General features: G+C 42.2%; 1 protein-coding gene across 1 annotated transcript; it reads left to right on the forward strand.

The window, feature by feature from the left end:
* Positions 1 to 1,899: 1,899 nt before the first annotated feature.
* LOC104158774 (transcription factor 7-like 2) lies at positions 1,900 to 27,777 on the forward strand (the record flags this gene model as incomplete). Its single annotated transcript, XM_009696506.1, has 11 exons — positions 1,900 to 1,962; positions 2,037 to 2,169; positions 4,315 to 4,417; positions 7,203 to 7,289; positions 13,377 to 13,502; positions 14,343 to 14,502; positions 15,243 to 15,350; positions 20,250 to 20,298; positions 20,850 to 20,900; positions 22,052 to 22,124; positions 27,707 to 27,777. Coding segments are annotated over exons 1-11 (1,024 nt in total), but the record flags the coding sequence as incomplete, so codon positions are not given.
* Between the last annotated feature and the right edge of the window lie 7 nt (positions 27,778 to 27,784).

The following is a 27,784-nucleotide window of genomic DNA, read 5'->3' on the forward strand; positions in this document are numbered from 1 at the left end:
GTGCATAATATGATTTGTTACGTGAAGCACTTGCCAAACCTTTCAGTTACTTTTGGACTGCTTGGGTTGGTTCACTTGGAAGAGAACAGATTTTGGGTTAGAGCATCTCCTTTGGCTTTTTGAATGAAGGGGCTAAATCCCCATAGCTCCTGTGATGTGAAACCGTTAGGGATCTGTGGCAGCCAAAAGTTGTCCTTGGTTGTACAGCTGGCAGAAGATCTGACCTACAACCCCACCAACACAACGTGCTGTAATTGATAGCGTTGGCTGTCGCAACTGCGCTCATCCTGCGTTGGGGGTGCTTGACGTGGGACTCTCCTCTGCCACGTGCGTGATGTTAGAGGGGAATCATTCAGTGAAGGGCTGCAAAAAGAGATAAACACGGTAAAAGTCGTGGGAAGCATAGGCACTGCTCTTTGGCTTGCTCCTCTTGGATGCACACTTCTTTCTGCAGGTTATCAAAGGAGTGAGTCAAGTAGCTACGTACGGCTGGGGCTGGAGCTGGGGTTGCGGAGCCTCCCGGGGTCAGGGAGGCTGCAAGAGCCAAAGGTGAAGCTTAGCTTGACCAACGCACAATGGAGGGACTTCTTGTTTATTCGGGGAAAACTGACGTTTCTTTTCCTCCTAGCTCTCAGTCTGTCTTCCCTCTTCCTTCCCCCCAGTCTAGAAATTCATTCCCAAAGAATAATTGAATTATTTTTGAAATGCTTTTAAGGAAGCTTGGAGCGTTAGAACCGAGATCAGATAATAACTTGTGTAAAGTGGCATGGCGAGGACGGGTGTGTTTTGGGGGTGCTGGGGAGCGGGCGGTGAGGTTGGAGCCATCCTCGAGCAGGAGAGCGCTGGCAGACCCTGAACAGCAGCGGCGCTATCGGGGGCCACCGTGGTATCACTGCTTTATTTTAATGTGATTCCTTTTGCTTGATGTTAATGCAAGTTGTTCCTTACTTAAAGTAATAAAAGGAAATGAAGACACATTCTAAAATGAAACCTGACTCTAATCCATTCATCATCTAATACCAGCCTCTTTATCTTTGCTGGTACCTAATCTGGTTAAATGTCCCTGTTGTAGGATTTTAGTGAAAATCCTCTATGGGGAATAGGGTTTTTTGCAATTGGATTACTCGCAGTAAATGGTCCAGCAGTTCGCTTGTTTCAGCTTAATTTTTTCTTTGTGATCTTGTAAGGGTAAGTTACAGTTCAGCCTGCCTTTTCCTTTCATTCATTCACTCCTTTTTTTTGTTGTTGTTAAGAAAAAAGAATATTTTTTTATTATTATTATTTTTTTCCCCCAGAGCTAGGAATGTGACAGGGAAAACCTCATGATATCTACATGATTATTCCCCCCACAAGAGTGTTAATTTCAATGGCTTTATCTGTGTTTTTGCCTTTATTTATATAGCTGAATATTTTAATAGCTTAATTCATCAGTATCCAGTTTCCATTTATTAGCGCTCTCTGATGAATTGATAATTAATCAGCTCCTCTTAAAAAAATTACATATATATAAAATATGCAGGTGATAGCTTGTCAGCTTAGTGCTGGCTGATGAAGGGAATACTCTAGCACTACAAAGGCTTTTTATCTGGAGTATTTGCAATGAGCGGTAAAATGCAGAACTGAAAGTTGAGGACAGGAAGGGGAAAGGAAAAGACCTACAGGTCAGTGAGGATTTGGGTCTCGTGCTAATTAAATGGGGGACTCTGTCAGCCCCTCACTGAGGAGTCTGCCTGCATCTTCAAGGTGAAGCACAAGATTATAAAATAAAAAGGAAAAATTTTAAAGAATTGCTGTTGCTCCATACAGGAGCATGACGGGTCAAAAAGATTAAAGAAACTCAAGAGTAAGGAAAGTATGTGAGGAGGTTTTAAGCAAGAGGGTGGGAAAATTGCAAGGGTGATGCCGAGAAGGGATCTGGAAAAGTCTGAGGATCATGTTGAAATCCTGGTTACTCGGATTTCTGTATGTCATGCCTAGTGCTGCAGGGGGGAGTACCCGGCACTGCTCTAATGCCATCGACCTTTTTCTCTTGACAGTCTAACAAAGTGCCAGTTGTGCAGCACCCACACCATGTACACCCTCTTACGCCGCTTATCACGTACAGCAATGAGCACTTCACACCGGGAAACCCTCCTCCACACTTACCAGCCGACGTAGATCCCAAAACAGGTAGGTGGGAAATAGTTTTGGGTTTTTTTGAGACTGTGTGGGTGGATCTTTCTGTTTTGCCTAAAAAGAAAGAGTGCGGGAGGAAGGATTTCCCATGCTGGAGCACCCAAGGAGGCATGTAAAATGTCAAACACATGCAAGAACACGGACAAAATAGTTTCATTTTAAGCCAATTAGGCTTCAGAAGGAAACCTACTGGGTGAATTTTCATAAAGCTTCTGCAGGGTGACACCAGAGTTGCATGTGTGGGGTCGTTCGCAGGTGTGTTTCTTTGCAAGCATGATACCCCACCTAGTAGTTCGATCTACCAAGTGCTTGGTTTGCATGCATGACCCAGAGAGTTAAACATGTACGTTCTGTGATCTGCACTTGCAAAATTGCAGCTGGAATTTTAAAGGTGGTGGGTCATGGCTGGTTTCAAAATGAATCTCTTTTAATTCCCCAAATCCCATTGTTTCTGTGTCAGGAGTTCAGCCATTTTTCTCCTATAATGTTGAATTTTCATCCACTCTAACTACTTAGCTCCAGCTCTATACTTGCAACTCTTTTCCCCAATGTAAGTCTACCCAACTCTCAGTTCAGCCTGAAGGGCAGTCTTCTTGAATACAGAGCACCATGTAAAACCCTGACTAGATTATTGGTGTTACAGAGTAGAATTTACATGTTATTCTAACTTTTTAAGAGTCCCTGTTTAACCTGAGGGCCCAAAGAAGTCAAACAGTGTCAATCTTCTTTCTTTGGGCTGCATTGAGTTCCTAGTGACAATGGTTTTGTTTTTGTTAATCCAAATCCCAGCTAGTTAATTGGAGAGTACATCAGAAACTGTATTCCTGTCAAAGGAATCGCTCTGTATCAGCCCTAACGTATGCAGATAATTTATCTAATGTCCAGCCCTTCTATGAGGCTGTGCATTAGCTGTTTTTCACTCCCTGTGCTTCAATTGGGGCCCTCTTTTAATTGTGCTTAATGCTAACTACACATGGCTTAAAAGGAATCCCATCTCTCCATCCCTGAGTATTGCAAGTGAATGGCATAGTCAACCTCTCATTTAAATAATGGTAGTACAGGGAATAGCTTTTAAATGGTTATCGTAAAACATATGATTAACGTCTGTAGACTGTTTACTTTTCTTCTGTGAACATTCTTTCAAGTGTGCAAATAGCTCGCTGGATGGTTAAAGCCCAGTTAATCTGTTTGGGTTTTGTAATGGAGAAAAAGCAATGTCTGCATGAAAATGTCACACACGGAGATTTAATTTAGAGATTAAAATCTTCCCGAGTGACTTTAAAAAATAGTTTGTGGCCGTGAATACAGTACCCCTTCCTTTTAATGCTCTCTGTTTTAATTTTGCTTCTGCTGTTTAATTGTTCTCTGGCTTGTTAATTGAAAGACCCAGTCTTGTAACCCTTACTCCTCTGAGTAATTCCTACTTGCTCTTAAGGTAAGTAGTGTTAAGATTTAAGGCTTGCGTCTAGAGCTGGTTTCTGCTCTCGGAGTAGGAACTGCACCAGTTTCAGAGAGGATGGATGGACTCTCTGCCCTTCCCTGCACACCTTCAACATCTGCCCCCAGTTTTACCAGGCATTTCCAGGGGCTCTTACCTCCACCCCTAGATTTCGGGAAAGGCTTCCTAGGTTTGCTCAAAAGCAAACATCACTTGCAGTCATAATGACTTTGTAACTCATTTTGGAGATTACTTTGGAATAACGCCATGCCATTGAGTACCCAGTCAACGTATGGGTAGGGCCTGTTCTCTTCTGGTGACTTGGAAACTAAAATAACCATGAAGTTGATACAGGGACCATCTTTCTATTGAGCGTTTAAGACAGCACCTAGCACAGCATCACACCAAAACTATAGCTGAGATTCCTGAATTCTCATCCTAAATAACAAAATAATTATCTCTGCTTGGAGAGGTGACTGAGGAAGTGAATCACATCAGTTTTTCTGGTTGAATCTCATTTGACAAGATGCCAAGAGGCTCACTTTATAAAATAAGGCTGTGGAACAGTCTTTGGAACCCTGAAGTGAAGCCATGAGTATTGTAATAAAAATGAATAGATAGCAATTTAGAAACATAGGTGCTTTTTCCTTATTTATTTCCATGTGTCAATACTAACACTGCTTTATGTTCCTCTTCCATAGGAATTCCAAGACCACCACATCCTCCAGATATATCTCCTTATTATCCGTTATCACCGGGCACTGTAGGACAAATCCCCCATCCGCTAGGATGGTTAGTACCACAGTAAGGAGTTCCATTTTTTTCATTTCCTTTTTCTTTTTTGATGTGTAAAATTTATGTTAAAAATCTTGTATTGTGTATGCATGCGTGAGTGTGTGTGTGCATTGAGATAAGTCTGTTTGCCAACCGCCACTTCATTGAGTGGTTATGAATTTACCCACCTCATGAAGATTAATTAAAACTTATGCCAGGTCATGTGGTCTTAAACAAACATGAGCAGTTGGACAGAGCTTTGTATGTCATCTCAACCAGCTGATGGTTTGTGAAGCATGACTTTTTAAACCGTTCAGCAGAAACGTCCTTTTCTTCTTACTGCCCTTACACTGCACCACATGGATTTTTCTCAGATTTGATTTTCTGGGGGCTCAGGGTAGTTCTCATGGGTCTTTTTTACCAGGGCCATCCTCACTATAAATGTTTAATTTTAAATTCCGTTGGCTTTCCCCATTGAAACCCCTTTCGTTTTTTGTGTGAAATAGTAGAGCTTTACATTGGCCAGTGAGCAGCATTCCTGGTGGAGACGTGGCTGGGCAGTTGGCATCTGAGGAATGGAATTTTCTTGCAAACAAGAAAGAGGAATTAATTTACTTTAAAATGGACTAAGAAAAAAGCCATGGAAAGTTAGTTTGTGGTTTTGTTGTCTTTTCAGCTCCTTGTATTCCGCTTGCAGAGCCTTGTTGGGTATGAGGTTCCATCCAGAGCTGAGTTGGTGTGGGGTTTTTTTATGTTGTTGTCTCTGCAACGGGTTTATAATGCACTTAGGCACAACCTGGGCCTTTTGTACAGTATATTTGATTTAAATACTTATAAAATACATTTATATTACTGGATACAATGGTTCTCTGTGTTATAAATCAAGACTATTACCCTATTTTTCTCACGTAACAGACCTCATCAATTTTGGGGTTATCATACTTCTTCAGAAGTGAATTGCCCGAAGCTAGAAATAGTTTGTTCCTGCTCAAGGCTGTTTGGCCAGCTGTGCTAAAATACCTCTTCTCAAGTCTGCTGTCTGTAAAGAAGTACAGTTCACATGCTGTAAGAGAAGCAGGGCAGAGCAAGGGGTCCCCACACACCCCCAGGTCTTGGGCAGGGAGATGGATGGGCGTCAAAGGCTTTGCGGGCCTTTCTCAAGCACAGAAGTGTGGATGCGTGAGAGCTGGAGCTCAGATCTTGGCCACAGCAGCCTGCTTCTGACCACTTTGCAGGCTGCCCTTCCTCACAGGGTGGTTATGCAACTTCTTTGGGTAGAGGCTCTCCCACCCTGAGGGTGAAGCATGTCCATCAGCTCTCTGCAGAAGGCTGTTTGACCAGAAGAGCACAGCATGAACAGAAGAAAAACCCAAAGCATTGCTCCCTGAAATCTTAAATTCCTCCTCATTTGTGGTGATTTACTTTTTACGTAGGAAACCCTGAACGCTAGCAGAATGCACATCAGCTCCTTTTCTTTTTTGTTCTTGATTGCAGGGCCTTGCTGCAGTAGAGCCATCTCATGCTGCTTTGTTGCAACTGCTTAGCTCAAGTTTGCACAGTAACAGCCTCAGCATTTAAAACAAATATTCTCAGCTAATGCCAAAAGTCAGTAGCATTAAAGACATGAGAACACAGGGAAGAAATTCCTCAGTCATTGGCACGTGCTTCATTGCTCATCTGTGTCTCAGAGCCTTACATCTTTATGTGTGCAGACACAGGTTTGTCCTCCTTGAACCTCATGTCACGGTTGCCAAACCATGCAAATGTTGCCACCTGTGGCCAGTTCCATCAGGTGGGTGCTCATGGCCACCTCTGTCAGAGGAAAACTCTGTCATCATTGCTGGTTTATAACAAGTGGGCATCCATGGCATACTTATCTACCCACAGCTCTTACAGCTTCTCCGAGTGGTTTTTGTTGAGGGATGATACCATCACATGTGCTTTTGATGTAGAAGAGTAGCATGGCCAACTTTGCAGAAGTAACCCAAGGTTTTTATTTCCCCTCTTGTTGCCACTCGTGCTTCACCATCAACTTCCCAACCCATCTATCCTCAGCTGGCCTAGATGTCTCTGGCATAGTACCCGCCCAGAAAGCATCCTGCCCAGTCAGATGATATATTTGAAGGACAGATGAAAAGAACTAGCCAGCACAGACAAACCTCAATCAGAAAAAGTTGTGTGTCTTTCATGAGGATGCTGTTTTGCATGTTGCTGTATTTTTTAATTATTGTAATGAGGTGTGATTGTCTATTGGTTACCCACAATACTTCTTGGGGACTCTCCCCCGGTAACTCTTGTCAACACTTGTTAATCTGACAAAAGGCTACAAATTAAGCTCTGTTAATTTAATGTTTTCTCACCGAGATCTAAATACCGAAAGAGGCCCAAAGCGCAACTGAAGTCCTTTGATTCACTGTACTTTATTTTGGTATAAATTTACATTCATTATTGTTTTCCTTTGGATGTGTAGCCCTCAATTAGTGTGATGGCTCCATTAAAGCAAGCGAGACTTCGCCTTTAATTATTACAACAAAACACCTAGTTTCAGCTTGGGGAGAGGGTCTCTATTGACATAAGCAGAGGTTATAAAATTTAATTAGCCATTCCTATCAGATTTATGGCATTCAAATTGTTCTGTGTTTCTTTCCTTTGATCCTTGCTGTACAATCCCCAAGATTTTTGTTCTGATCAAATGAGAATAAAGCTTACTGTGCAGAGAGAAGTTTTTTGTTGTTTTGGTTTGTTTTTTTTTTTTTAAAAAAAAAAAACCCTTTTTTTCTTTCTCTCATTCTCTTTTTCCCTTCTTTTTTGCCAGGCAAGGTCAGCCAGTGTACCCAATCACGACAGGGGGTTTCCGCCACCCTTACCCAACAGCTCTGACTGTCAATGCTTCCATGTCAAGGTGAGTTCAAATGCTGAGGTCCTGAATTGAGAGCAAATGTAGCTGTTCCTGCCGCCCTCTCTGGAGGAGGGCATTTCATCTAGGAAGCGTATTTCTGAAAGCACTTCAGTTAAACAGTTGTCCTTAGTTTTTTGGTGGGGTCGAAGAGGAGAGGACGAGGGGTACCTTCCTGTTTGAGGAGAACAGGGTGCCCTGGGGCTGTCATTGGACTTTAAATTTTTTTTTTAGAGGGAGAGGTGGAGGAGTGGGAAGTCGTCTTTAAAAGCCAAACTAAATGAAAAAGCTGGGAGAATGTGATGTTGAAAAAGCAAGGAGGAGAAGTCACGATGCCTTTTGCTTTCTCAGTGGCTGTCACCCAGAGCGGCGCTCTGTGTGCAGGAGGGGAGGGAGGAAGGCTGTTCTTCAAGCAGAGTTGGGAGGAAGGTTATTGCACTATATTTTCCCCTACCAAAGCTCCAAACACTGATAGTCAACATAAAAGGGCCTGCCTGACCCTCTAAAGCTTTAGAAGTATGTATTTCTCCCCCTCCCTACCTCCAATTAATTCCATCTAATTTTCCAGAGGCTGCTAGTTTTATTTACAAACTGGTTGGCAGCACTATGTTTAAGTAATCACTAATTGCTCCTAATGATAGTTTTATTTTCTGTTCATCTGATTTTCAGTCTGGTTAATTAAATCGGTGGAGGTTTAGACTTTCCTGATGGGCTGAAACAGCTAATCCATTTTGATGATGGCACGTAATTAAATTAGCATGCATTACATAGCGAGGTTCCACATCTCTTCCCTGCTCTGTCCCTTCCTCTCTGTCTCTGCAGTTTAATATGTGAAGGTTGGTGTATAGAGGATTTAAGGAGGAAAAGATTGGAGGGGGGGTTGGGGGGAAAAACACCTTGTTGAGAAATGGAAACTTGTAACTAGAGCTCGTGAGTGAATGGTTAGGGAAATAGTGTCTTGTGTGCTTTAGAGAAGTAAAGGCAAAAAATTAAAATTTGGCCATGTTGCTCCAGCAAATAGGGAGACAACTGGAAAATCAACTTTTAAAAAAAAAAAATTAGTAGACCCAGCATAGGGGAGAAAAAAATCCTGGGTTGGGGAGAGAGCTGCAAATTTAAACAATGGTTCCCTCCCTTCATTTAATCTTTTTTAATATCGGTAAAAAACTTGCAGGCCTGGTGTGAGGCAAAGTAGAGCTTGATTTAGTTTAATTATTATTAGAGAGGCTAGTCATTTGAGGAAGGGGGGAGATGTGGGAGGGGGGAGCTATATTCCCAAGATAGGCTTTATGAAAGGTATCTAGTTAAAAAGAGTACACAGCAAATTAAATACATTATTGTGGTAATGGGACGACAGAAGTAGAGGTCTATTATACTTATGGCAGTTATAGAAAATGTAGGCTTCTTGCCCTGTTCTAGCACATCCTTTGATATTCATTCCATTCAGCAGCAGGGCCAGGACTTCTCAGAATTAAGTGATGGGTCATTATACTTTAAACACCATGGAGAAGCCTAGATTGGCAATTAAACAGCACTTGCTGACACTCGCTTGTGCCACCCTGTGACCCCCTTTAGATTGAGTTGTTGGAGCTCGGGGCCCTCAGCCTGCTAAATTGGTAGCAGGCACTTCTCCTGACGAGGGCTGGCTCTGAAATCTGCCGGCTTCAAAGGGAGCAAGATCATGTATAAACCATAATGTGGGTGCACCGTGGCTCAAAAAATAAGGCAGGAATAGATGAAATGTTACAAGTGCAAGGGGAAAATGAGAGAATAATGACAAATCTAATGCAACTCAAAGCAGAATTGTTGCACGGAAAAATGCATCCCACTGCTTGTGCATAAAATCAAGGCAGGCAGATGACATCCAGTTAACAGAAACATGTCAACAGTGAAGTAAAGTGAGAGTGAGTAAGAGAGAAGCCCCTGAGACAGCCAGGAACAAAAAATTAGTTGTCCTTAACAAGTTAAGACTCATCATTATATTCTGGCTTGGAGCCATAAAAGGAGACAGTAGTGTATAATGAGCTGCTTAGAATTTTTAGGGTGTTTATTGCAATTCATGGAATACTTGTCTAGAGGAAAAAAAATATGGGGGGATGTCTTAGACGAAGGTGAGGGGCGTGCATGTACACACACAGCCTTTCTTTTTGTCTCTGACATAAGCCCGTACGTGCAAACGTGCTCAGGCGCACACGCAGACTGATGAATAGATTTAAGATGTTTATCCTTTGTTTCAGCCCAGAAACTTCTCTCCTGGTTTCCCATACATGGGAATACCCTCCGGGCAGACCGCGCTCTGATACGTGGTTCGACGCATGTTTTCTCATGCCTGCCGTATCAGCTGGAATGCCTGAGCTCAGGGGTGGGACAGCCCTTGCCCTCAGTATCCAGCGTGGTTGGGAGATGGGGCTGGCGTGCCCAGGGATGCCCACGCTTGCCTGCAGACTTGCCATTCGTGGCTGGCCTTCGGGCAACAGCCCTGCAGGGCACTGCCTTGAGGTCACTGTGTTGGCTCTGTCCAAATGTTGAAGGCAGGACAGACCCCAACCTTACCCCTCTGTCAACGTTTTTCCAGAACCTTCCTTTAAAAGTAGTTCCCATCTTTCCCTGCAGTAGGTTATAGACCTTTGGAGCATATAATGCTTCCGAACCCTGAATATTCCCTAAGCTTAGTAATTACAGTTCATTAGTTAGAGTGTGCTTATGAATAGTTTATAAAAGGTTAATGGATGACTAATAGTGATTTTCATAAATGGTTTAGACTATTAAGGTAGTGTTTTCAGGTTGGTTTAACCATTTACAACTCTTTTCTCCGCTTGTAGCATCGTCCCACTCACTTTGTGTGTGTGCAACATGCTTACAACATCTCTTGATTTTTCATTACCCCCCTATAATATGCCCTTAATATAAATTGAGACAGGGTTAACTGACTGATGGGCAAACAGTGGACCCACTATGAAAAAACAACTGCTGTGAGAGGAAATCAGGAAATAATTTAGCAGAATTACACTGGACAAAGACTGCACAGCAGTTAAGTGGTGGCAGTGGAGAATACCTTCTGTAATCGAAATTTCAGAGAAATTCACTTTTGCTGAGGTTGGAGTGTAGCCAGGAACCTAAAAATTAACGCTCTTGCCCCACTTGTATTGCCATGTTGAGTGGATGTCAACATGGAAATAAGTAGGCACTCAGACTTTGGGCTGGACCCTCACCCAGCCCACCGAAGTCCATGGGATTGAGAGAGCAACTTTGGGTTCTGGAGCATGTTTTTATAGCCTGAAACTTAGGAAGGGGTTTGTAAGTCCAGTAGGCAGCCTTGTGTCTTGGAGGGAGAGAGATTCAGTGTGAAATAATGAATAGTCATTGGTAATGAACACACAACTTTCTTGGGGAAGCTGCCACCCTGAAAATAACTACTGAGCTGCAGCTGCCTGTTGATGAAGGCTGTCGTGTCGCTGAAGTTTAGAGCTCAGTGAGTAAAATCTCAGCCCAGCTGAAGTCAGTGGAGGCTTTGCCATCCTCCAGGCTTTCACACAACATGCGTACATAGGCTTCTCCTCCTCTGCTTCCCTGCCTCCCCACCTGGTCACTGTCCGATGTGCAAATACTTACTCCCTTTTCCCTAAATGGTAATTGGGAAAACATTTTTCCCAGAATTAAGGGGGAAGGGTTTTTTTTTTTTCAGATTTTCTTTACTGTCATTGATTTTTTTATTACCTGGAAGTACTTAAATCTTCATCAAAAATAAGGAAATGAAATAACCCCGTATCTTTTGTTGAATTTGTTTCCTTTGAACATCCTGACTATACAACAATCCACCATGTAGGCCGAGTTCAATTTGGAGTGTGTTTTAATTTTTGACCAGATCCTCATTTGAGAAGCAAGTCTATGACCCAGTTATCATGGCCACATCACGGGATCCTCTTCAGAAGGATCAATAGGATCTTCAGTCATTCAATAGGATGTGTGTCAGCTTTTTATCACTATGCTTATACCACTTTCAGTGAGGTCAGGATTTTGCCATGGGTTTTATTTTCACCCAAGTTTGGGTTTTGGTTTTTGGTTTTGTTTTTTTTTTTTTTTAAAAAAAAACCTTACTGTCAGTTTTTGTTTGCATTGTACTATGGATGAAGGCCCCAGGCACTGTGTGAAGGAACTTTAAGTATGTCCAATCAAAATATACACACACGAAAAAATAAAGAGAGGGAGAACGGAAAAAAACGATACAAAGACCCAGTTTGTGTCTTGCTGACGATGAGGCAATTCTGTGGCAGAAGTGGGACCAGGATGTCGGTCTCCTTGCAACCTCACCATTGTCTTCTGTTCTGAGCTACCATGTACCAAAGCATTTCCCTAAACGTGCATTTCTCTCCCAGCTACTTTTGTCAGAGTGGGGAAAGCATTTTGACAATCCACTTAGAGATGTGAGTCCATGAGTCTTTCGCAGAAGTAGGAGTGGCCATTTTGCTGCCCATTCTCCTCGTCCCTTGCCATCACGCCCTCCTCCTTTCCTTCCCTCCATGCCTTTGTTTGTGAGGAGCTGCAATTCTCTACAGTTTGAACAATTTCACATTCTCCCTCTCTGTCCCTGCTTTTCCCACCACTGCCTTCAAAGACAAAATACTTCTGTCTAGTGATCCTGAGTACTACCAGCTGATAGACAAAGATCTTCAGAGCTCTTAGTGGACAGTACCTCTTGTTCATGAAAGTACTACTGTGTCATCTTGTGAATGTGGGGAATGTCTAGGCAGTTTGGGGCGGGGACGGGGGTTAAGCTCAGTAACGGAATTTATAAGATATGGGGGGGGGTGGTGGAAATCCCATTATAATTCTGATACTTGTACACAGTCTCCTTACCCATGGTATATCACCCCATTTAAAATCCTGTGTGATAGAAAAAAATCATTGTATATTGATGATAGAAGAAGTAATTCTTTATCCCATTGCGTGTTCCATATTCTTGGGATATTTTTATTTGGACCAAGATGGTTCAAAATCTGGGATGAGAGTAAGGATTTGCAATGATAAAAGTAAGTTGTCTTTTGCCAGATCACTTTAGCTTTGGAGTTTTGGCAGAAGTTATTTCTGAGCCAAAATTTTAGGCTAGATCCCATTCCCTGGAAACCTGTTGACTTCAGCAGGGATTTTCTAAGGGAAAGGCAGTCAGTCATTATGTGCTTTCCTTATTCACTGCAAAACCTTTCTGAGACTGTTGAGAAATAATAATAAGTAGTCAATCCTGCTTTTGAGAATTTTGTTCATTACGGTTAAAAGTCAAAAATCTGAGTGATTGTGCAATGTTTGTGCTATGGCCCTGAACAAGCAATTAGACTCATGCAGAAGGATTGCACATCCCTCTGAATCCAATTGCAGGACCGGGGCCTGTCCATGTATATGACCATAAACCATAAAGCTGGCAACATTTTTTCTCTTTAGAAAGGCTAGACTGTTATTTTGCATGAATTTAAGCCTTCCTACATTACCTTAATGGGTCAAAATTGACTTAATTTCACAATATTCCCACCTTCTCTTAAAGCATTGTGGCTCAGAGATTTATTAGACACAAATAAATATTTTCTTTTGCTCCGTCAAGAGAATGTAGCTAATGAGGCATCTATAAGGATTATCAAAAATGCATCTAGATTGTGTTGGCATTAATATTTTATTTTGCTGTCAATATGCAATAAAAGAAATCATCCCAGATTCACAACATGATTCAGAACTATAAGAATTGATTCCTTGGTTGCCACAGATAATTTCTTAGCAAAGAAATGGACTGGTGGATTTTCTTGCAGGTAGCTGAAATTCCACTTTCATCCAAGTTCATCCAGTTGAATTTGCCTTTTGTTAAAGATGTTAAAAATCATGATGTCTCATGTCAGTAATGATAATGAAGGGGAAGATTTGCTTTAATGACATTAGAAGAGTCATTATGTTTAATTTATTGCTAATTAATGCTGCCAGCTTTCATATGCTTTGTCTAGCTGTCATGTGCTTGTTATATGACTTTTTTTTTTTTTTTAATGTGTGTACACATCCCTCCCCATTCATTCATTTTTATTCTGACGATTTACACAGCTTTCTCTCCTCTAGGTTTCCTCCACACATGGTCCCGCCACACCATAGTTTACATACAACTGGAATCCCTCATCCGGCCATAGTCACACCAACAGTCAAACAGGAATCTTCCCAGAGCGACGTCGGCTCACTCCACAGCTCGTAAGTTATTGCTTCCCTTGTCTTCTTTTTAGAACACCCAAAGCATCACCTGTGCATGTGTGGCTTTTAAAAAGGCTTGGATTTGTGGGAATGTTTTTGCTGTAAAATATTTTTTTAAATTGCTTTTTCTCTTCTGTTCTAATTGATTTGCATATGGTTTAGCTACTAAAATGTGTCAGAATGATGGCAACAGTTTTTGAGAGTCATTCTGTGACATAGTCAAATAGTTATTAATTTCACCCATTTTAACAAGGAAGTGGCATTTTCTTTATCAAGATTCAAGCTTCTTGACCAATTTCCCTGTTACTTAGTGCCCAGTTTGAAGCCATGAGATACCAGATACACAACAGGAGGCAACAAATGACAGCATAAGTGGCTTGTTCAAGAGAGAGCTGGTATCAACTTTAGGTTTGAACTGAGGAGAGCCCTGGTCTACCTCTGCCCCTAGTGCTTCTGGTGCTTCTTGCCTTTCATTTCACAGGTGAAGCAGAAAGACAGCATTTTGGTTCCCATTGATGATGGGGTGTAATTATTTCCTCTACCATCATGCTCACAAGCCCTCCCCATGAACCTGTTTTCCTGGGTGCCCTTGGCCTTCCAAGGTTCTTGTAGGGGCTGAGAGGGTACTTGGAGATACTGCGTAAACATGAGGTGGGTTTTCTCATAATGCTCTTAAAACTGTTCTCATACAGCAACCAGGGTGAAGGCTGTGGAGAACCTTCTGGTCCTCTTCCTAGAGATTTCTGAGGATTAATGCTAGAGAGATTGAGGGGATTAATTCAATAAATTCACAAGGGTTCTCACTGTGAGGTTTCTGTCTGTTGTATCTTTACCCTTCAGAAAACATCAGGACTCCAAAAAAGAAGAAGAGAAAAAGAAGCCACATATAAAGAAACCTCTTAATGCATTTATGTTGTATATGAAGGAAATGAGAGCAAAAGTTGTAGCAGAATGCACATTGAAAGAGAGCGCAGCCATCAACCAAATCCTCGGTCGAAGGGTAGGTAACAAGAGAGAAGCACAAGCAGGGACTGAACTCAGTAGGATTTACACTTTCTGAGTCACTGTATTTTCCTGGTATTTTGATAAAGGATAGGGGAGTTACTAAATGAAAGGCTTTGATTTGGTTTTTGGTTTTTGCAGTCAGTTTTTGCTAGTGGGGTCATTCATGGGGAAGAGGGAGAGTTAATAAATAGCAGTGTTATTTCAGTGTTATTTCCATGAGCTGTAGATGGAAAAATCTTGGATTTTTATTTTGTCTTAAAACAGTCAGAAAAGTAGATGAGGAAGGAAAAAGCCTTTGGGTACAGTACCAGTATCAGCACCTGTGAGAGCTGGAAGAGGAGAGGGAGTACCAGTGGGGAAGGGAGAGGGAGACCTTCTCTAAACCTGTAACTGAGATCTAGCTCAGGACAAGTGGTTCAACTTCTGGACCCTCTGCCCGGATCTTTGCTTTTGTTTAGTTTTCTTAATTCTCCTCTTTCATCAGAAGTCAAAGGGGCTGAGTGAACGTAAATGATTAGTTGTGACTCAGTTGAGTTAACTGAAGTTATAATCTGGAGTTATAAATAAAATATGAATGTAAGCATGCCAGATCATCTGGTTTTATCTCTTTTTTTAATGAAAATCAACTCTAGCTGTATTTATATATAAATAATACACTCTGCTGTTAAAGCCCTTGAAAAAATACCAACACACTTGTGCTTTTTATTTTGTCTTTTTCTCTTTTCTTCATGTCAGTGGCACGCGTTATCCAGAGAAGAACAAGCGAAATACTATGAACTAGCAAGAAAGGAACGACAGCTTCATATGCAGCTGTACCCGGGCTGGTCCGCACGGGATAACTATGTAGGTTCCTATGTAGGTGGAAATTTTTTTAGTAGTAGAGCTTGTAGAAATGTATATGTGACCTGGTGAACTACGACCACACATTGCACACAAGCACTACTTGGAAAGCGTGCCTCAGGATCCCAATCTGGTAACAACAATGGACGCTTCCCTCTGCGATACTAAAACTATTGGGGATAATTCCCAGCCCTCCACTTGGAAGAGGCTTCCTGGCTGGGACTAGTAAAAGGTTAGAATTGGGGCGTGACAGTAGAGCTCTGTGAAGAAACTCTTGCCTTCACTTTTACCAGCATCTGGAAATGCCGTTTGGCTTGCTGGTCATTTTAATTTTAATTTTTTAAAACAAAATTAAAAATTCCCCTAGTATGGCTCCTCTCCTTTCCACCGAAAAGATGAATAATTAGTGTCTTGTGCTTATCTGTGTGAGAGTATAGTGGAAAGTGGAAGAATGACTTATCCTAGCTTCAGAGAAGGACTGGCAAAACCAAAAGCGTGACTTGTTTGAAAGTCTTACTCTCAAGTGGGGTTAAATGAATTATTCCACGCTCTACTGTTGTATTTTTTGATTATGTTTTGCTTTTTCATGGCCATATTATCTTTGTTTTTCTTCCCCTCCTCATTTTTTAAAAAGTATTTTGGAGTTTGTGATCAATTCATGGAGCGTTTTTAAGATTGATTCTGCCCTCTGCCTTTCAAAAGCCTGTTTTGTAGCTAAAAGTGGTAGAATTTTCTGTCTGTTAAAAACATAAGGCTAGCATTGTAACCACTTACTAGTAGTACATAACCCCTTCTTCCATGAAGGGTAAACAGTGCAGCTGGTAGTAAGTGTTTGCAAGCCTAAACCCGTAAATTCTTGACAGATTTGTGGATTGGTGGGAGCACTAAACCCTCTTTAACAGGATTATAGTAGCATCTTGATTTTTTTTTTAAAAAAAATTTAATAAAAATCACCTGAAACTTTCAAGGTCTGTAACTGTGGAATAAACTCTCCTCCCTACCTTCCAGGCAGCCTTCCCTGCAGGTTTGGGGACCAGCAGCTGTAAGACTGTTGTGCATAGTCAGTTGTGTATAGCATTACACATTTTGGTTTTGTTGAAGTCTGTCTCTTCCATCATTGTCATCATCACTGCCTATTTTACCGTAAATATTCTGTTTTGCTGTAAGTCACATAAACTATGTGCTTTGTATATGGCAACATTTACCTCTATGAGAATCTGCACTTTTACATGCATAGATGGAAAGAAGCCAGTTCAGAGTCTGTGGTGAAGCCTAGAGCAGCAGCAGCTCTCTACGCTGTTCCACCGTTTCAGTGGTGGAGAACACACCTGCCTACTTACTTACTTACTTAACAATACATACTGTAGGACATCTTTTCAGCTCCTTCTGTTCTTTCTTGATCATCCTTTCTTTCCATTGGGCTCTGCCTCACTCTCTCCTTTGTTCACTGTTGCAGGTGTAGCTGTACATGCTCCTCAGAGGAGACCTCGTTAAGCCTGATGAGGCACTGCTCCTGCTGAAACACATTTTCCCTTTCTTTTCGGCATAGTCTGGCCTGAGACTGTCAGAGCATAGGCTTGAGGTAGTTCCTCGGCACTCTGCAGTATCATCTTCTTGGGTGTTCAAAAGGAAGTATAGGCTCGACTGAGGTTTCGGGAATGCTCATTCTGCTCAGTGACTGTGCCACCGACAGATGGGCATGTACAAAGCCTTCAGTGTTTAGGACCTTTTACTTTTGTCCTCACCGTGTGAGCACTGAGAAACCCTTTCTTCTCAAGCTAAAAAGGACAGGATGAGAAAGCCAGCGCTTTCCCAGCGGCTTGATGCTGTACCCCCAAGTGACCTTCAGGGGGAACCTTCCTGCCTGAGGAGAGCACGGTACCTTTGCATCACACGATTGCATCATCCACAGGATTTATTTATTCCTCCTCTCCTGGTCCATTCAGAGCTCTCCCAAGTTCCCCTCCTCCCTCAGCATTTTGTAGGGTCTTGAGCCCTTCACACATCTAGCAGAGGAGTGCCTTTGGGCTTGCTTGAAATGGTTAAATTGTTGGGCATCTCACATCAGGCTTGACAGTGAAGCCAGCTGTAGCCCAGGTCTTCAGAAACAGGAGCAGTACATTCAAGAAGAACAGCTTTCAGCCTGCTCTTAAATAAGAGAAGAGGATTCGGGGAATCCCTCATGGCTTCTTGGTGTCACAAGGCACATTTTCTCTTCCTTGAGATCTCATATAAGATGCTAAGTGGCACTGAGTGCTGGACTCAGAACTACGTAAAGGTCTAGTCACCTCTCCTGCCACTTGTCTAGAAAATTAGTACCAAAGAACTCTGCAGTCCTGTCAAAACCCATGTTGGTTTGGCTCTGTAGAGGGAGCTGCCAAAACGCTTAGCAAGTATTTAAATCCACATTTACTTGCAGCCTAAGAATTTGTATGGTACAATGATGGAAAATGTTACAGACCATCTGCTCAAGTCTTAGGAGGACAATCTGAGGCAAAGACAAAACAGTGTCTTCTGCAGAGCGCTTGAAAAACTGCTACCATAATTCTTTTCTTAAGTCCATGTATTGATTTAGCTACATAACCAAATATCTTCTCATAGTACAGAAATTCAGCAGGCAAGTCAGGTGATTCTTGTCCCTATTTCCTTTGAAAAGGGTGTAAAGAAGTTAGTTGGACCTTTGTCGGTTCTTTGTTAGGAACAGTTTTCAAAGCTTGTGTTGAAAAGGAATTCCTGGTCCCTGGCTGATGTTCCTGTATATCAGCCACTTTTAACAGATTGCTGCCTAAAGGAGCTGTAGTACTTTTTAATACCTGGCTTGAAGACTTTGTAAAGGGCAGGCAACTCCTGACCTCTTTTCTGCCTGGCCCTCGTGTGAAGAAGCTATAAGGTCTCAAATTGAAATAGCCCTTGAATTCCCAAACGTACTGCAAAAGTTAAGCAAATTTGCCACAGATGCAGTCTGTTAATTATGCAAGTAGCCTCCTTGAGATTAAACAAAAATCAGGTTTATGGTCCCGCGGCAGTTGTCTGGTTTTGGTTACATTGTTGTAAAGCTGGAAAAAATTCACTGACTTTCACAGAGTTACTGTCAATCTGGATCAATATAGATGGGGCAGAGTCTGAGCCTCTTGCATCTATGTGATTCGTGGATGTCAAGATACCACATTTTTCCCTATTTTATTGTCAGGGACCTTTAGGAGCAATGCTGTCTATCTTGTCTGCCTGTCATGTTAGACCGATGGCTGCTGTAGCGACAACTTTCTGTATCCCCAAAAATGACCTCAGAGGCGTCGGAGGTGATTTCTTAGCAGTATCCAGGCTACAGAATTATGTGCATATTGTTTAAAAATCCTTTAAAATGGATGATGCATACAGCTTTTTGCATCACCAGAAGGCTCTTGTGAACAAGACTCTGCTTGTCACAGCCTGCACAGCAGGATGGCAGTTTACAACCCTGAGCAAAGCAGGGAGAACGAGTACAGAAGCCCCATGCCAGAAAGCTGGCTTTTGGGGAGGAGAAATATGACAACAACAAATCAAAACCCAACATTTCACGTTGGGGGAATTTCTTACCAATACGTTCCAGGGAAGGTATCATAGTGAGCATCCCAAATGTTGTGGATGTGCCAAAGTGAAGCCCATCTTAACCATTTAGCTGGGAGCCAAACCAACCTACTGAGAAAGATGTGCAATATGTGGGAGAACCTCTTGGCTTCCCCACAGATATGTCCAACCCTTCAAAAGTGCTGCAAGATTCCTTCTTCTAAGACATGTTTGTTCCCTCTTGACCCCAAGGGACTGCTGGTCTGGTGTCTTTTCACCAGCTTCTCTTAGTACCACATCTTCAAAAGCTGGGATCACTTATGCTCTTCACAGTTGACATTGCTGGCCCAAAAGTCATTGCTTTTGGCATCTGGGGAGCTGTGAAAATGAGATTACTCTGTCCCCTACACTGACCTTTTTGTACTGCCCTGCAAACCCTGTAGCTCAGTGTTAGAAGAGTTTTAGAAAATAGCTTTTATCTTTTGAGCTATGCTTACTACTTTATAACTCTTCTGTTGGAAAATGATCGTTCAATTTCCACAGAAGTTGGGCTCCTGGTTGTCCTCTCCCATACTGCTGGAGGGAAATGGAGAAAGGGCCTTTCTCCCTCCAGTCGGAAACAGTAACGAATTCCATTATCTTGTGGGACGGTAATTGGGAAGGGGACACAGTTTGCAAAATATTACTGGTTATTTTCCTTGTGATAGAGCAAAATGTGGGAAGAGTTTTAGTTATATCTGGCTTTTATTCTTGTCCTGGCTTTGCTTCCTAGGTTGTCAGTGCGCTTACAAACCTGCAGGTTAGGATTTGCTCATTACTGTGGCTTCCTTGCCTGCTTTAACGGCCAGATTTGGGTGCTGAGGAGCTCCAGGGGCTCGATCTGACCTCACTTATGCACTCTTCTGCCTTTCAATCTCCCTCTTCTTCCCCTCCCTGCCCTGCCAAAACGTGACCATGAATGATTTTTGAAACTTCCAGATGCAGGAGCATACGAGTGTCAAATGTTTTAATCTTCATGATGATCTTATCTCAAAAGAAGCATTCTGCAAGTTGTTCTGCCCTCTCCCCAGCTGTTTATGGCTTTGGTGGATGTTAGTCAGGGGGGCGGGGGGGGAGCTGCAGTGAGGCTGTCCAAAAAGTCATGGGATGGGCAGGCAGAGCCATCCCCAGGGTGCAGCATCCCCTCGGGGCCCCCCAAGCCTCCCTGCACCGAGGATTTGCCAGTGCTGCTCTTTGGTGTTCTCCCAGGGGAGCTTCCCGCACTGACCACAGCCCCATTGCTCCATGCTGTCTTGCAACGACACGTGTGTTTTGGGTTTTTTTGTAATCCTTCCCATTTGTGTATGTTTCCTGCAGGGAAAGAAGAAGAAGAGGAAAAGGGATAAGCAGCCAGGAGAGACCAATGGTAAGTGAAAATAAGTCTAAATCTCTTGCTTAGTGGAAGTGTGGCAATCCTGGTGTGACGCTCCTAGGTACGGGGGAGGTGGGTACAAGTCTCCTGACCTCACGGCAAGCCGGTCCCTATACTAGACAGCCTGGTTTTTTAATGCACTCTAATTATTTATGCGTTATTGCCCTTCTAAAACTAGTAACCAAGCCATTGCATGTCAGAGCCTCTTGTGACGTTAGCTGAATTTGTACATAGTAATTGCAAAGCCTTTAACTGCAGAGCCGTAGTTGTAATGCCTATGCCATAATTTGTAAAGTTGTCTGCTTATTTTGCGCATCTGTGTGTGCGTGTATATACGTATATATGTGTTTGGTATTAATTTGGGCTGTACCTGTATGGTCTGATGCATGCCTTACAGTGGTAAATCGCACCCATTTTAAATTAAGGAGGTTTGCCATTCTATATAGGACATTAGAAATACTGCATAGGCAATCTCATAGTCAATTTTGAAGAAGCCCTGACTTAGTTTTTTTGAAGCCTTTGTATAATTTGTTCTTTTTTTTCAGAACACAGCGAATGTTTCCTAAATCCTTGCCTTTCACTTCCTCCGATTACAGGTGCTAACGTCATTTTGAGTCATTTAAAATAGTTTATAAACTGCTCTTTAATTTTTTTCCTGCCATTATAGATTTTAACATTAAACACTTATGACATTAAGAAAAAAATACCATCCACACGTTTTGATACTATTTATTATCTATATATCTTTATATCTATTATATGTTTGATAATATTTTTTAATTTTGTTTTTTTGGTTTTGTAACAATTGCTATTAAAACAGTAATACAGTAAAAGTAACGCAAGAGTTGTACTAACTGTGCAAATTGAATATGCAGTATTTCTTTAAAGAGACTGATAAAGAATGGAAGCAAGTCAGTAATGAACCTCCTTAATCTAATGGCATTTTTCATGGCTCCCACTAAGTCTTCTCACATTAGCATGCATATGCATTTTTTTATTATTATTTTAGTTTTGGATTTTTTTTTTCCTTTCTGCTCAAGCCTATTCATTGCAATTCACTAGCTGTACTAACTCAGTACCTTGCCATGCTTTACATTTTATTTTCTGGCTGATACTAACATGCTCATTCCGCAATCTGCTTATTCTTATCCATTCTTTTAAATACAAATTAATAAAAACAAATAAATTGAATGTTACTCCAAAAGCTGCATTATCCCAGGAGATATAATTTCCTTTTGTTTTGGTTTTTTTTTTTTTCTTTTTTTTCCTCTTATTTTGTATCTGAGTTGAAGAAAAAAGCATGTTCAGGATCTAACTTCCATACTCAGCTTCTTTTCTTCCTTTCCCCCCCCTTAAAAAAAGAGAATTAAAAAACCCAGCCCAAATAAATCTTGCCTGAAACATCCTGCTAGACCAGTCACAATGACTTTCCTCTACCTGCTCTTTTAAAAGGGAAAGAAACAGTCCTTTATAAAGGGATACTGCAGCTTTAATTGCAACAGCTAATCTCAAGAGTTGAATAAAAATGTGATTATCACTTTTTTTAACTTTTAAATCAAGTCAATATTTTGCAATTAATAACGAGGACATTGATTTTTATTCCCTTTTTTATTTTTATTTTTTTCCTTATTTTTATCTTTCTCTTTCTTCTCCCCTTTTCTCTCTTCCTCTCTCTCTCTCTCCCCCCCCTCCCCTTTTCTTTTTTTCCTCTCTCTCTTTTCTGCTCGCTTTTCTTGAACTCATTCAGACCTGAGCGCTCCTAAGAAATGCCGAGCGCGCTTTGGCCTTGATCAACAGAATAACTGGTGCGGCCCCTGCAGGTGTGTATAGTTTTCCCAGACTCGCTATGGCTGATTTGCAGCTGGTTTATTTGGTACTTTCCCCTTTTTTTTCCTGCCTTGTTGCTTTGTAGCTCTGTGTTGTGATCTAGAAGACACAAGGGAGTGGGACACTGCCATGAGTTATCGTCTCTCTGAAAGGGTTTTGCCTTTTTTTTTTTTCGTTGTTGGTTGTTTTTTTGCCTTCCTCTTTGCTGCTGCTAGCCAAAAACCCACTGTAAAACAGCATCAGCCTTAAGCCCGTCTGATCCGTGGCTCAACCACGTTCCTGCCCTCCAAGCCTCCGCCCAAGGAAAGTCACTCCCAAAAGCCCTTGATAACACGGCATTGAGTGCGGTATCAACACCAAACAGATGCATGGCCGTGTCGGAGACTTTTTTTGTTGTTTTCTTTTGGCTCATTGTGAAAGTCCTGTTTTCTTTACTGCCCTTGGAACAAGGGGAGATTACCAAATAAAACTGAGGTGATTGAAAGCTAAACGTAGCTGTAGCTAAGATGACGCAGACCAAATGAGCTCTATCCACCATTGTGTTGTATTTTTTGTGTTTACCTTATGCTAACAGATGCAAATACTCCAAAGAAGTGTCGGGCATTGTTCGGGCTTGACCGACAGAGTTTATGGTGCAAACCATGCAGGTATAATACTACCCATTAGGCCTTTGGGGAAATAAAAGCAATCTGTCCTCTTAGTGCATTTGTGTGATTTTATTTTTTTAATCTTTTTTCCCCACTCCCCACCTTTCTCTCTCCCACAGCATCAATTGCTAATAATCTTTGATCTTTGGAATTCCTTGCTAATTTAATGCCATTTTCTCTCTTTCTTTACCAATAACCTCTCCCTGGTGGTAGAACTGGGAACAAGAAAACTTGGAAGTCTTTAAAACTGGCAGTTTTTTGGCTTTTTTTATTATTTTTTCCAGATTGTCAGCAACATGAATGTTTAGCGGGACATCTATATTTTGTCTTCCATTTGGGTCTATGTCTGCTGCCTCCAAAGGCTTTTAAAAAAGGTTCTGAGATCTGCAGCACTAGTGTTTTTCTTATGATTAGAGATGTAAAAACGAGTGTTTTCAGCTTATGTCGTACTCATTTTTTTGGGTGTTATCTGCAAAATTAAATAGCTACCTGTAGGCTTCTACGCCTCGGTAAGGTTTATGTAGATACCAGTTTTTTTAAATGATCTGATGTCTTTTTTTTCTGATATTGAAAATAGATTTTTTCCTAAATTTTATTCCAACAAGTGAGCTATAAATGCCTGAGCTCTAGACAAAACTAATTACAACTTTAGTAGGAGAGTTTCCAGCATTAAAAGGAGATGAAAGACATCAGAGAGCCCAAATTTCGACAGCCCATGTTCTACTGGAGTTTAATTCCATGTATAACTCAGTACGTACTTCTTTCTTGGTGGAGGGATACCGAGTAGTTCTTTTCTCATTCCTTTTTCCTTATATGATCACATTTGGTTAAATTTGTTGTTTCTTTGTTCTGATACAAGCAGTCTTTGAATTTGGAATATTATGATGGTAGGTATTTCAATCCAAACCACACTCTGTGTGTAGTGATTCCTCTCCCACATTTTCCCCTCTTACTCATGCCAGTCCCATGTCCTCCATCTCATTTAGAATGTAGATCAGACGTCCATCATATTTTGTGTATGCACGCAGTCTTGTTTGTGCTTAGTGTTGAGGAAAACACGGATCGAGGGTGGTGGTGTATGTCAAAATACCAGAGAGGGCACCAGAAGTGTCTTCAACAGATTGCATATTGTCCCATTTGAGGCATGCTAGTATCAGGTGTTGGGATCTTGGGTATCAGTACTAGTACGTATGTTAAACAAGCTCTGAAAGCAGCAGTTTCTCAAACGGAGAAGGGTTCAGTCCAGAAGAGCTGGGTAGCCACTCCACTGTGTCAGAAGGCTCGAGCCTCATGCTAGCCAAAGACTCACATGCTATGTTCAGTCAGGCTTTATTCTGTGGTTAGTTCACTACACACTATCAGCAGATATTTGTGTAGTCTAGAGAGAGAGTATTTGAAGCATGTCAGTACCAGAATTAGGGGCACAGCATGTTTGTGTTGCATTATCTTTTCCCTAGCTGCTTAAGTAAACAACATACTTCTAAGACTACATTTTATCAGCAAGGGGACTTCTCATTCAGTCTGTACAGTGCTTAGGTTATGTGTGAAGCATAAACCCTCTTTTAACTTACGCCAGATTTTGGTCGGAAATCTTTGCAGCACATCACAGGCGACTTCAGTGGTCTAGCTGATAGCTTTAGACTTACTGATAGTCTCAGCTGCTTTCCTGTTTGGTTTGGGGTTTGTTTTTTTTTAGATGCATGGAGGCATTTTATCACTAGGTATTAGAGCATTTCTCTCCTAGTTCTGGTCTTAACCATTATAACATTACATTTGCTAGCATGGTAACATTTTGTAGCGCATCTTAGATAGGTGCTAAAGATGTGCAGTTTGCTATTACAACAGAAACTGAGACATCTTTGCTCACAGCAAGTGAATAAACCCTTGTCATCCTCTGTGGCTTTCACTCATGGCAATTGCAGCATTACAGGTTTCCCAGTGGTGTCCTGGGGCTAGTTGCAAGGGCAGCATGAGCAAGGTCAGGTCTGTTGGCGTTTGCCAGACTGATGTAGCAGGTGACACTTCCAGAGCGACACACAAGTGAATAATCCTTACTCGTGCTAGTGAGGCGGGATGTGTAGTAACTGAGGCACAAAGAGGTCCTTGGATATTTATTCCCCTTTACCAGAGTTGCCTGGTGGTGTTCACTTCTGGTAAAATTTGGCTTGCAGGGTTTGGGGTTTTATCATCTATGCCTTCTGTGCCACCTAACCCTGACACATACATGACCACAGATAACACATGGTGGCAATGGCACAGGCTGGAGAAGTGTCCCTGCATTGAGCCATCATGATTACAGTAAATGGCTTTTCAGACTAAAAGTGGCCACACTATTAAAGCATTTAATATACAACAGAAGTGGAGGAGGAAGCAATCTGCTCCCTTAATCCTAGTCAAAGGAAAATTACTTCAGGAGCAGACCAATGAGTTTAGTTTTAAAAAAAGATTGCTAACTCTACAGAGTCAGAAAGTCAGGTAGACCTGGTGTAAGTCTGCTTTGCCATGGGAATTCTTCCTTTCAGGCCACAGAACTTAAATAGCATTAAATAAATAAATAAATAAATTTTGGCATACTAGATTCAAACTGTCTCCAGTGAAATAATTAGCTGCCTTGTAGGTTCAGAGCAATCCAGTTGAATGGCTTCTGGACCACCAGCAGTGAGGCAGGCAGAGCTTGGGTCTCTGCTTTCAAATTATTTTAATTTGAGGATGCAGAGGGGGGAAGCCCTGCAGTCTCTGAATTGTGAGAACCCACCTTTCCATACAGGTTTTATGGTGAGCTTTGTGAAGCATCACTGTTCTGCTTTGCCACTCTCCATACATGACCTGTGGCCCTGTTAGCATTGCACAGCTGAAGCTAGGAAGTGATGAGAGAGAGGGGAAGGGAGAAAGAGCCACAGAACTGTCCTTAGCCAAGAGCCAGAGGCTTCCCACGTTGTTTGTTGATGGTAGAAGAATTAACAGGTTCTGTTTTGAGCCCACCAAATTAATTTTTTTCTGTCTTTTAACGTTGCTCTAATAAAGCATGGTTTACAGCCTTCACTTGCTGTCTTCTATCTTTCTTTCTTTCTTTTTAACATTTAAGTTGCATGGTTGTCTTTAGTTTTTAGCATGTATTGATCTGCAGGCTAACGTGGTTAAAACTCTTAATAGCCCTAACCCCTTACCTTGCCATGTGGAACGTGGAGCAGAACTTGAGAGCAGAGCCTGAGTCTCTGGAGGAGGGGATGTCATGGCACTGGTCCCTCACTGAAGCTGGTGGAAAGATGGGGTGCTGGGTTTGCTGTTCCCTTCCTGGCTGTGGGAGATGATATCTTTTAACTCCAGGATCAAGCTGATTAGATCTCCCTTGCAACTGAGAAACATCTAGCCCCATTGCCTAGAGAGCAGACCTTGGTTTAACCCAAGTCAAAAGCAGTTGCTGTATGTAGGGGAGAACATTGACAACCAGCAGTGGAGCTGGGGCACCTACGCGAGTGGGGAATGTCACCCAGCGACGTTCAGCTGTGTGTCATGCTCAGGCTCTTCCTCTGATGAAGCTGCTGAACTCGGGCGAGGTGTCCACTGGAGGGGAAGAGCATCCTACTCCTTCACATTGTGCCTTTGTGCAGCTTAGCTGAGCGTCCAAAGTTTTTGTGGCAGAGCTGCTCTAGGCAGACTTTGTCACATACCTTGGGCTGGGGGGCAGCGGTGCAGCACTTCCCATGGAAAGTGTGCTTGTGAAGACAAGGGCTGGAGAGCCATCATTATTAGGGTCAAAGGTGGCCACTCAACATCGTTCTGCCAGATGCTGTGGTTGTTTGCCTCATTATTTCTGTCCTGCTGCTAGAATTGTCTTGCATACACTTGGCAAGAGAGATGGTGTGAAACTCTCATCTGTTTTCATTGCTCCTTTACATTATTAAGTGGACAGAGGGAGGAGAAAAGATCTCTGTTGGGTCACTTATTTATTCAAAGATGAGGGGCTCTTGCGAGACTCTCATATTCCCTGGTGTGAAATAAGCTCCATGTTGCTCCTCACCTTTGTACCTGCCGTCGTGCTCTTCACCTACTGAAATTGGATCCCACTCTGGAGTTACATGGATGGCCTCTCAGAGGAAAATTCCCCAAAATGCAGATAAGCAGCTTCCCAAATCTACCACTCTCCCTTAAAACAAAAAGTAAAAGAGTCAATATAAAGCCACAACCTGCAGGCCATACAACCAGTTATTCTTGTTATTTTGGATCATACTCTGTTTATCCTGTTCTTTTCCTGTTTTTTCTTCTGTTTGCTTTGTTTGTTCGTTTTGTTTTTATTTCCCCTCTCTCTCCTCGTTCTCTCTATTATATATCCCTCCAGTCTGACTGACATTTCTGGATTTGGTGTGGTTCTTAACAGAGGAGAAAGCAATGAGCAGTAGTTTGCAGCCATCCTTGCCTCCCAAGGGCAGTGCATCGTAAGAGATGACAGGTGACGCAGGTGTAGAGATAGCCCCGTTGAGTTGAACAGCGTTATGGGACATCTTGAGATACCATCAACTATCCAGAGCTTTTATTTTATAAGGATTAAATGGTGGTGTGTTGTTTTTTTTTTTCTGGAGGAAAGTCAAGTTTGTAGATTAGCTCAGTGGGCTCCAAAAACATCTTATCTGATTTTCGGATTATTAAAATAACTAAAGAAAGGAGGCAGCCTGAAGAGGAGGGGGATGAAGAGACAATTGGTGAATCCTTTCCAAATCTGGTAGCCGAGGGGAGGTTCCCAAGCGGGCTTGGTGCCGAGGACACCCCGCCAGACCCCCAGGACGGCACGTGGGGCTGGGGTGCCGCCCAGGCTGGGGTGCCGCCCGTGCAGAGCCCAGAGTAGCTAATGGACGGCTCTTTGCTTTAGATAACTGTCTCCATCAGCATCTCTGCCCTTTATTCACAGATAACTCTCTCCCTGTTTCTAGGAGAAAAAAAAAGTGCGTTCGCTACATACAAGGTGAAGGCAGCTGCGTCAGCCCACCCTCTTCAGATGGAAGCTTACT

Source organism: Cariama cristata, unplaced genomic scaffold, assembly GCF_000690535.1.
Source record: "Cariama cristata isolate BGI_N322 unplaced genomic scaffold, ASM69053v1 scaffold16543, whole genome shotgun sequence".
In the NCBI taxonomy this organism is placed as follows: Eukaryota; Metazoa; Chordata; class Aves; order Cariamiformes; family Cariamidae; genus Cariama; species Cariama cristata.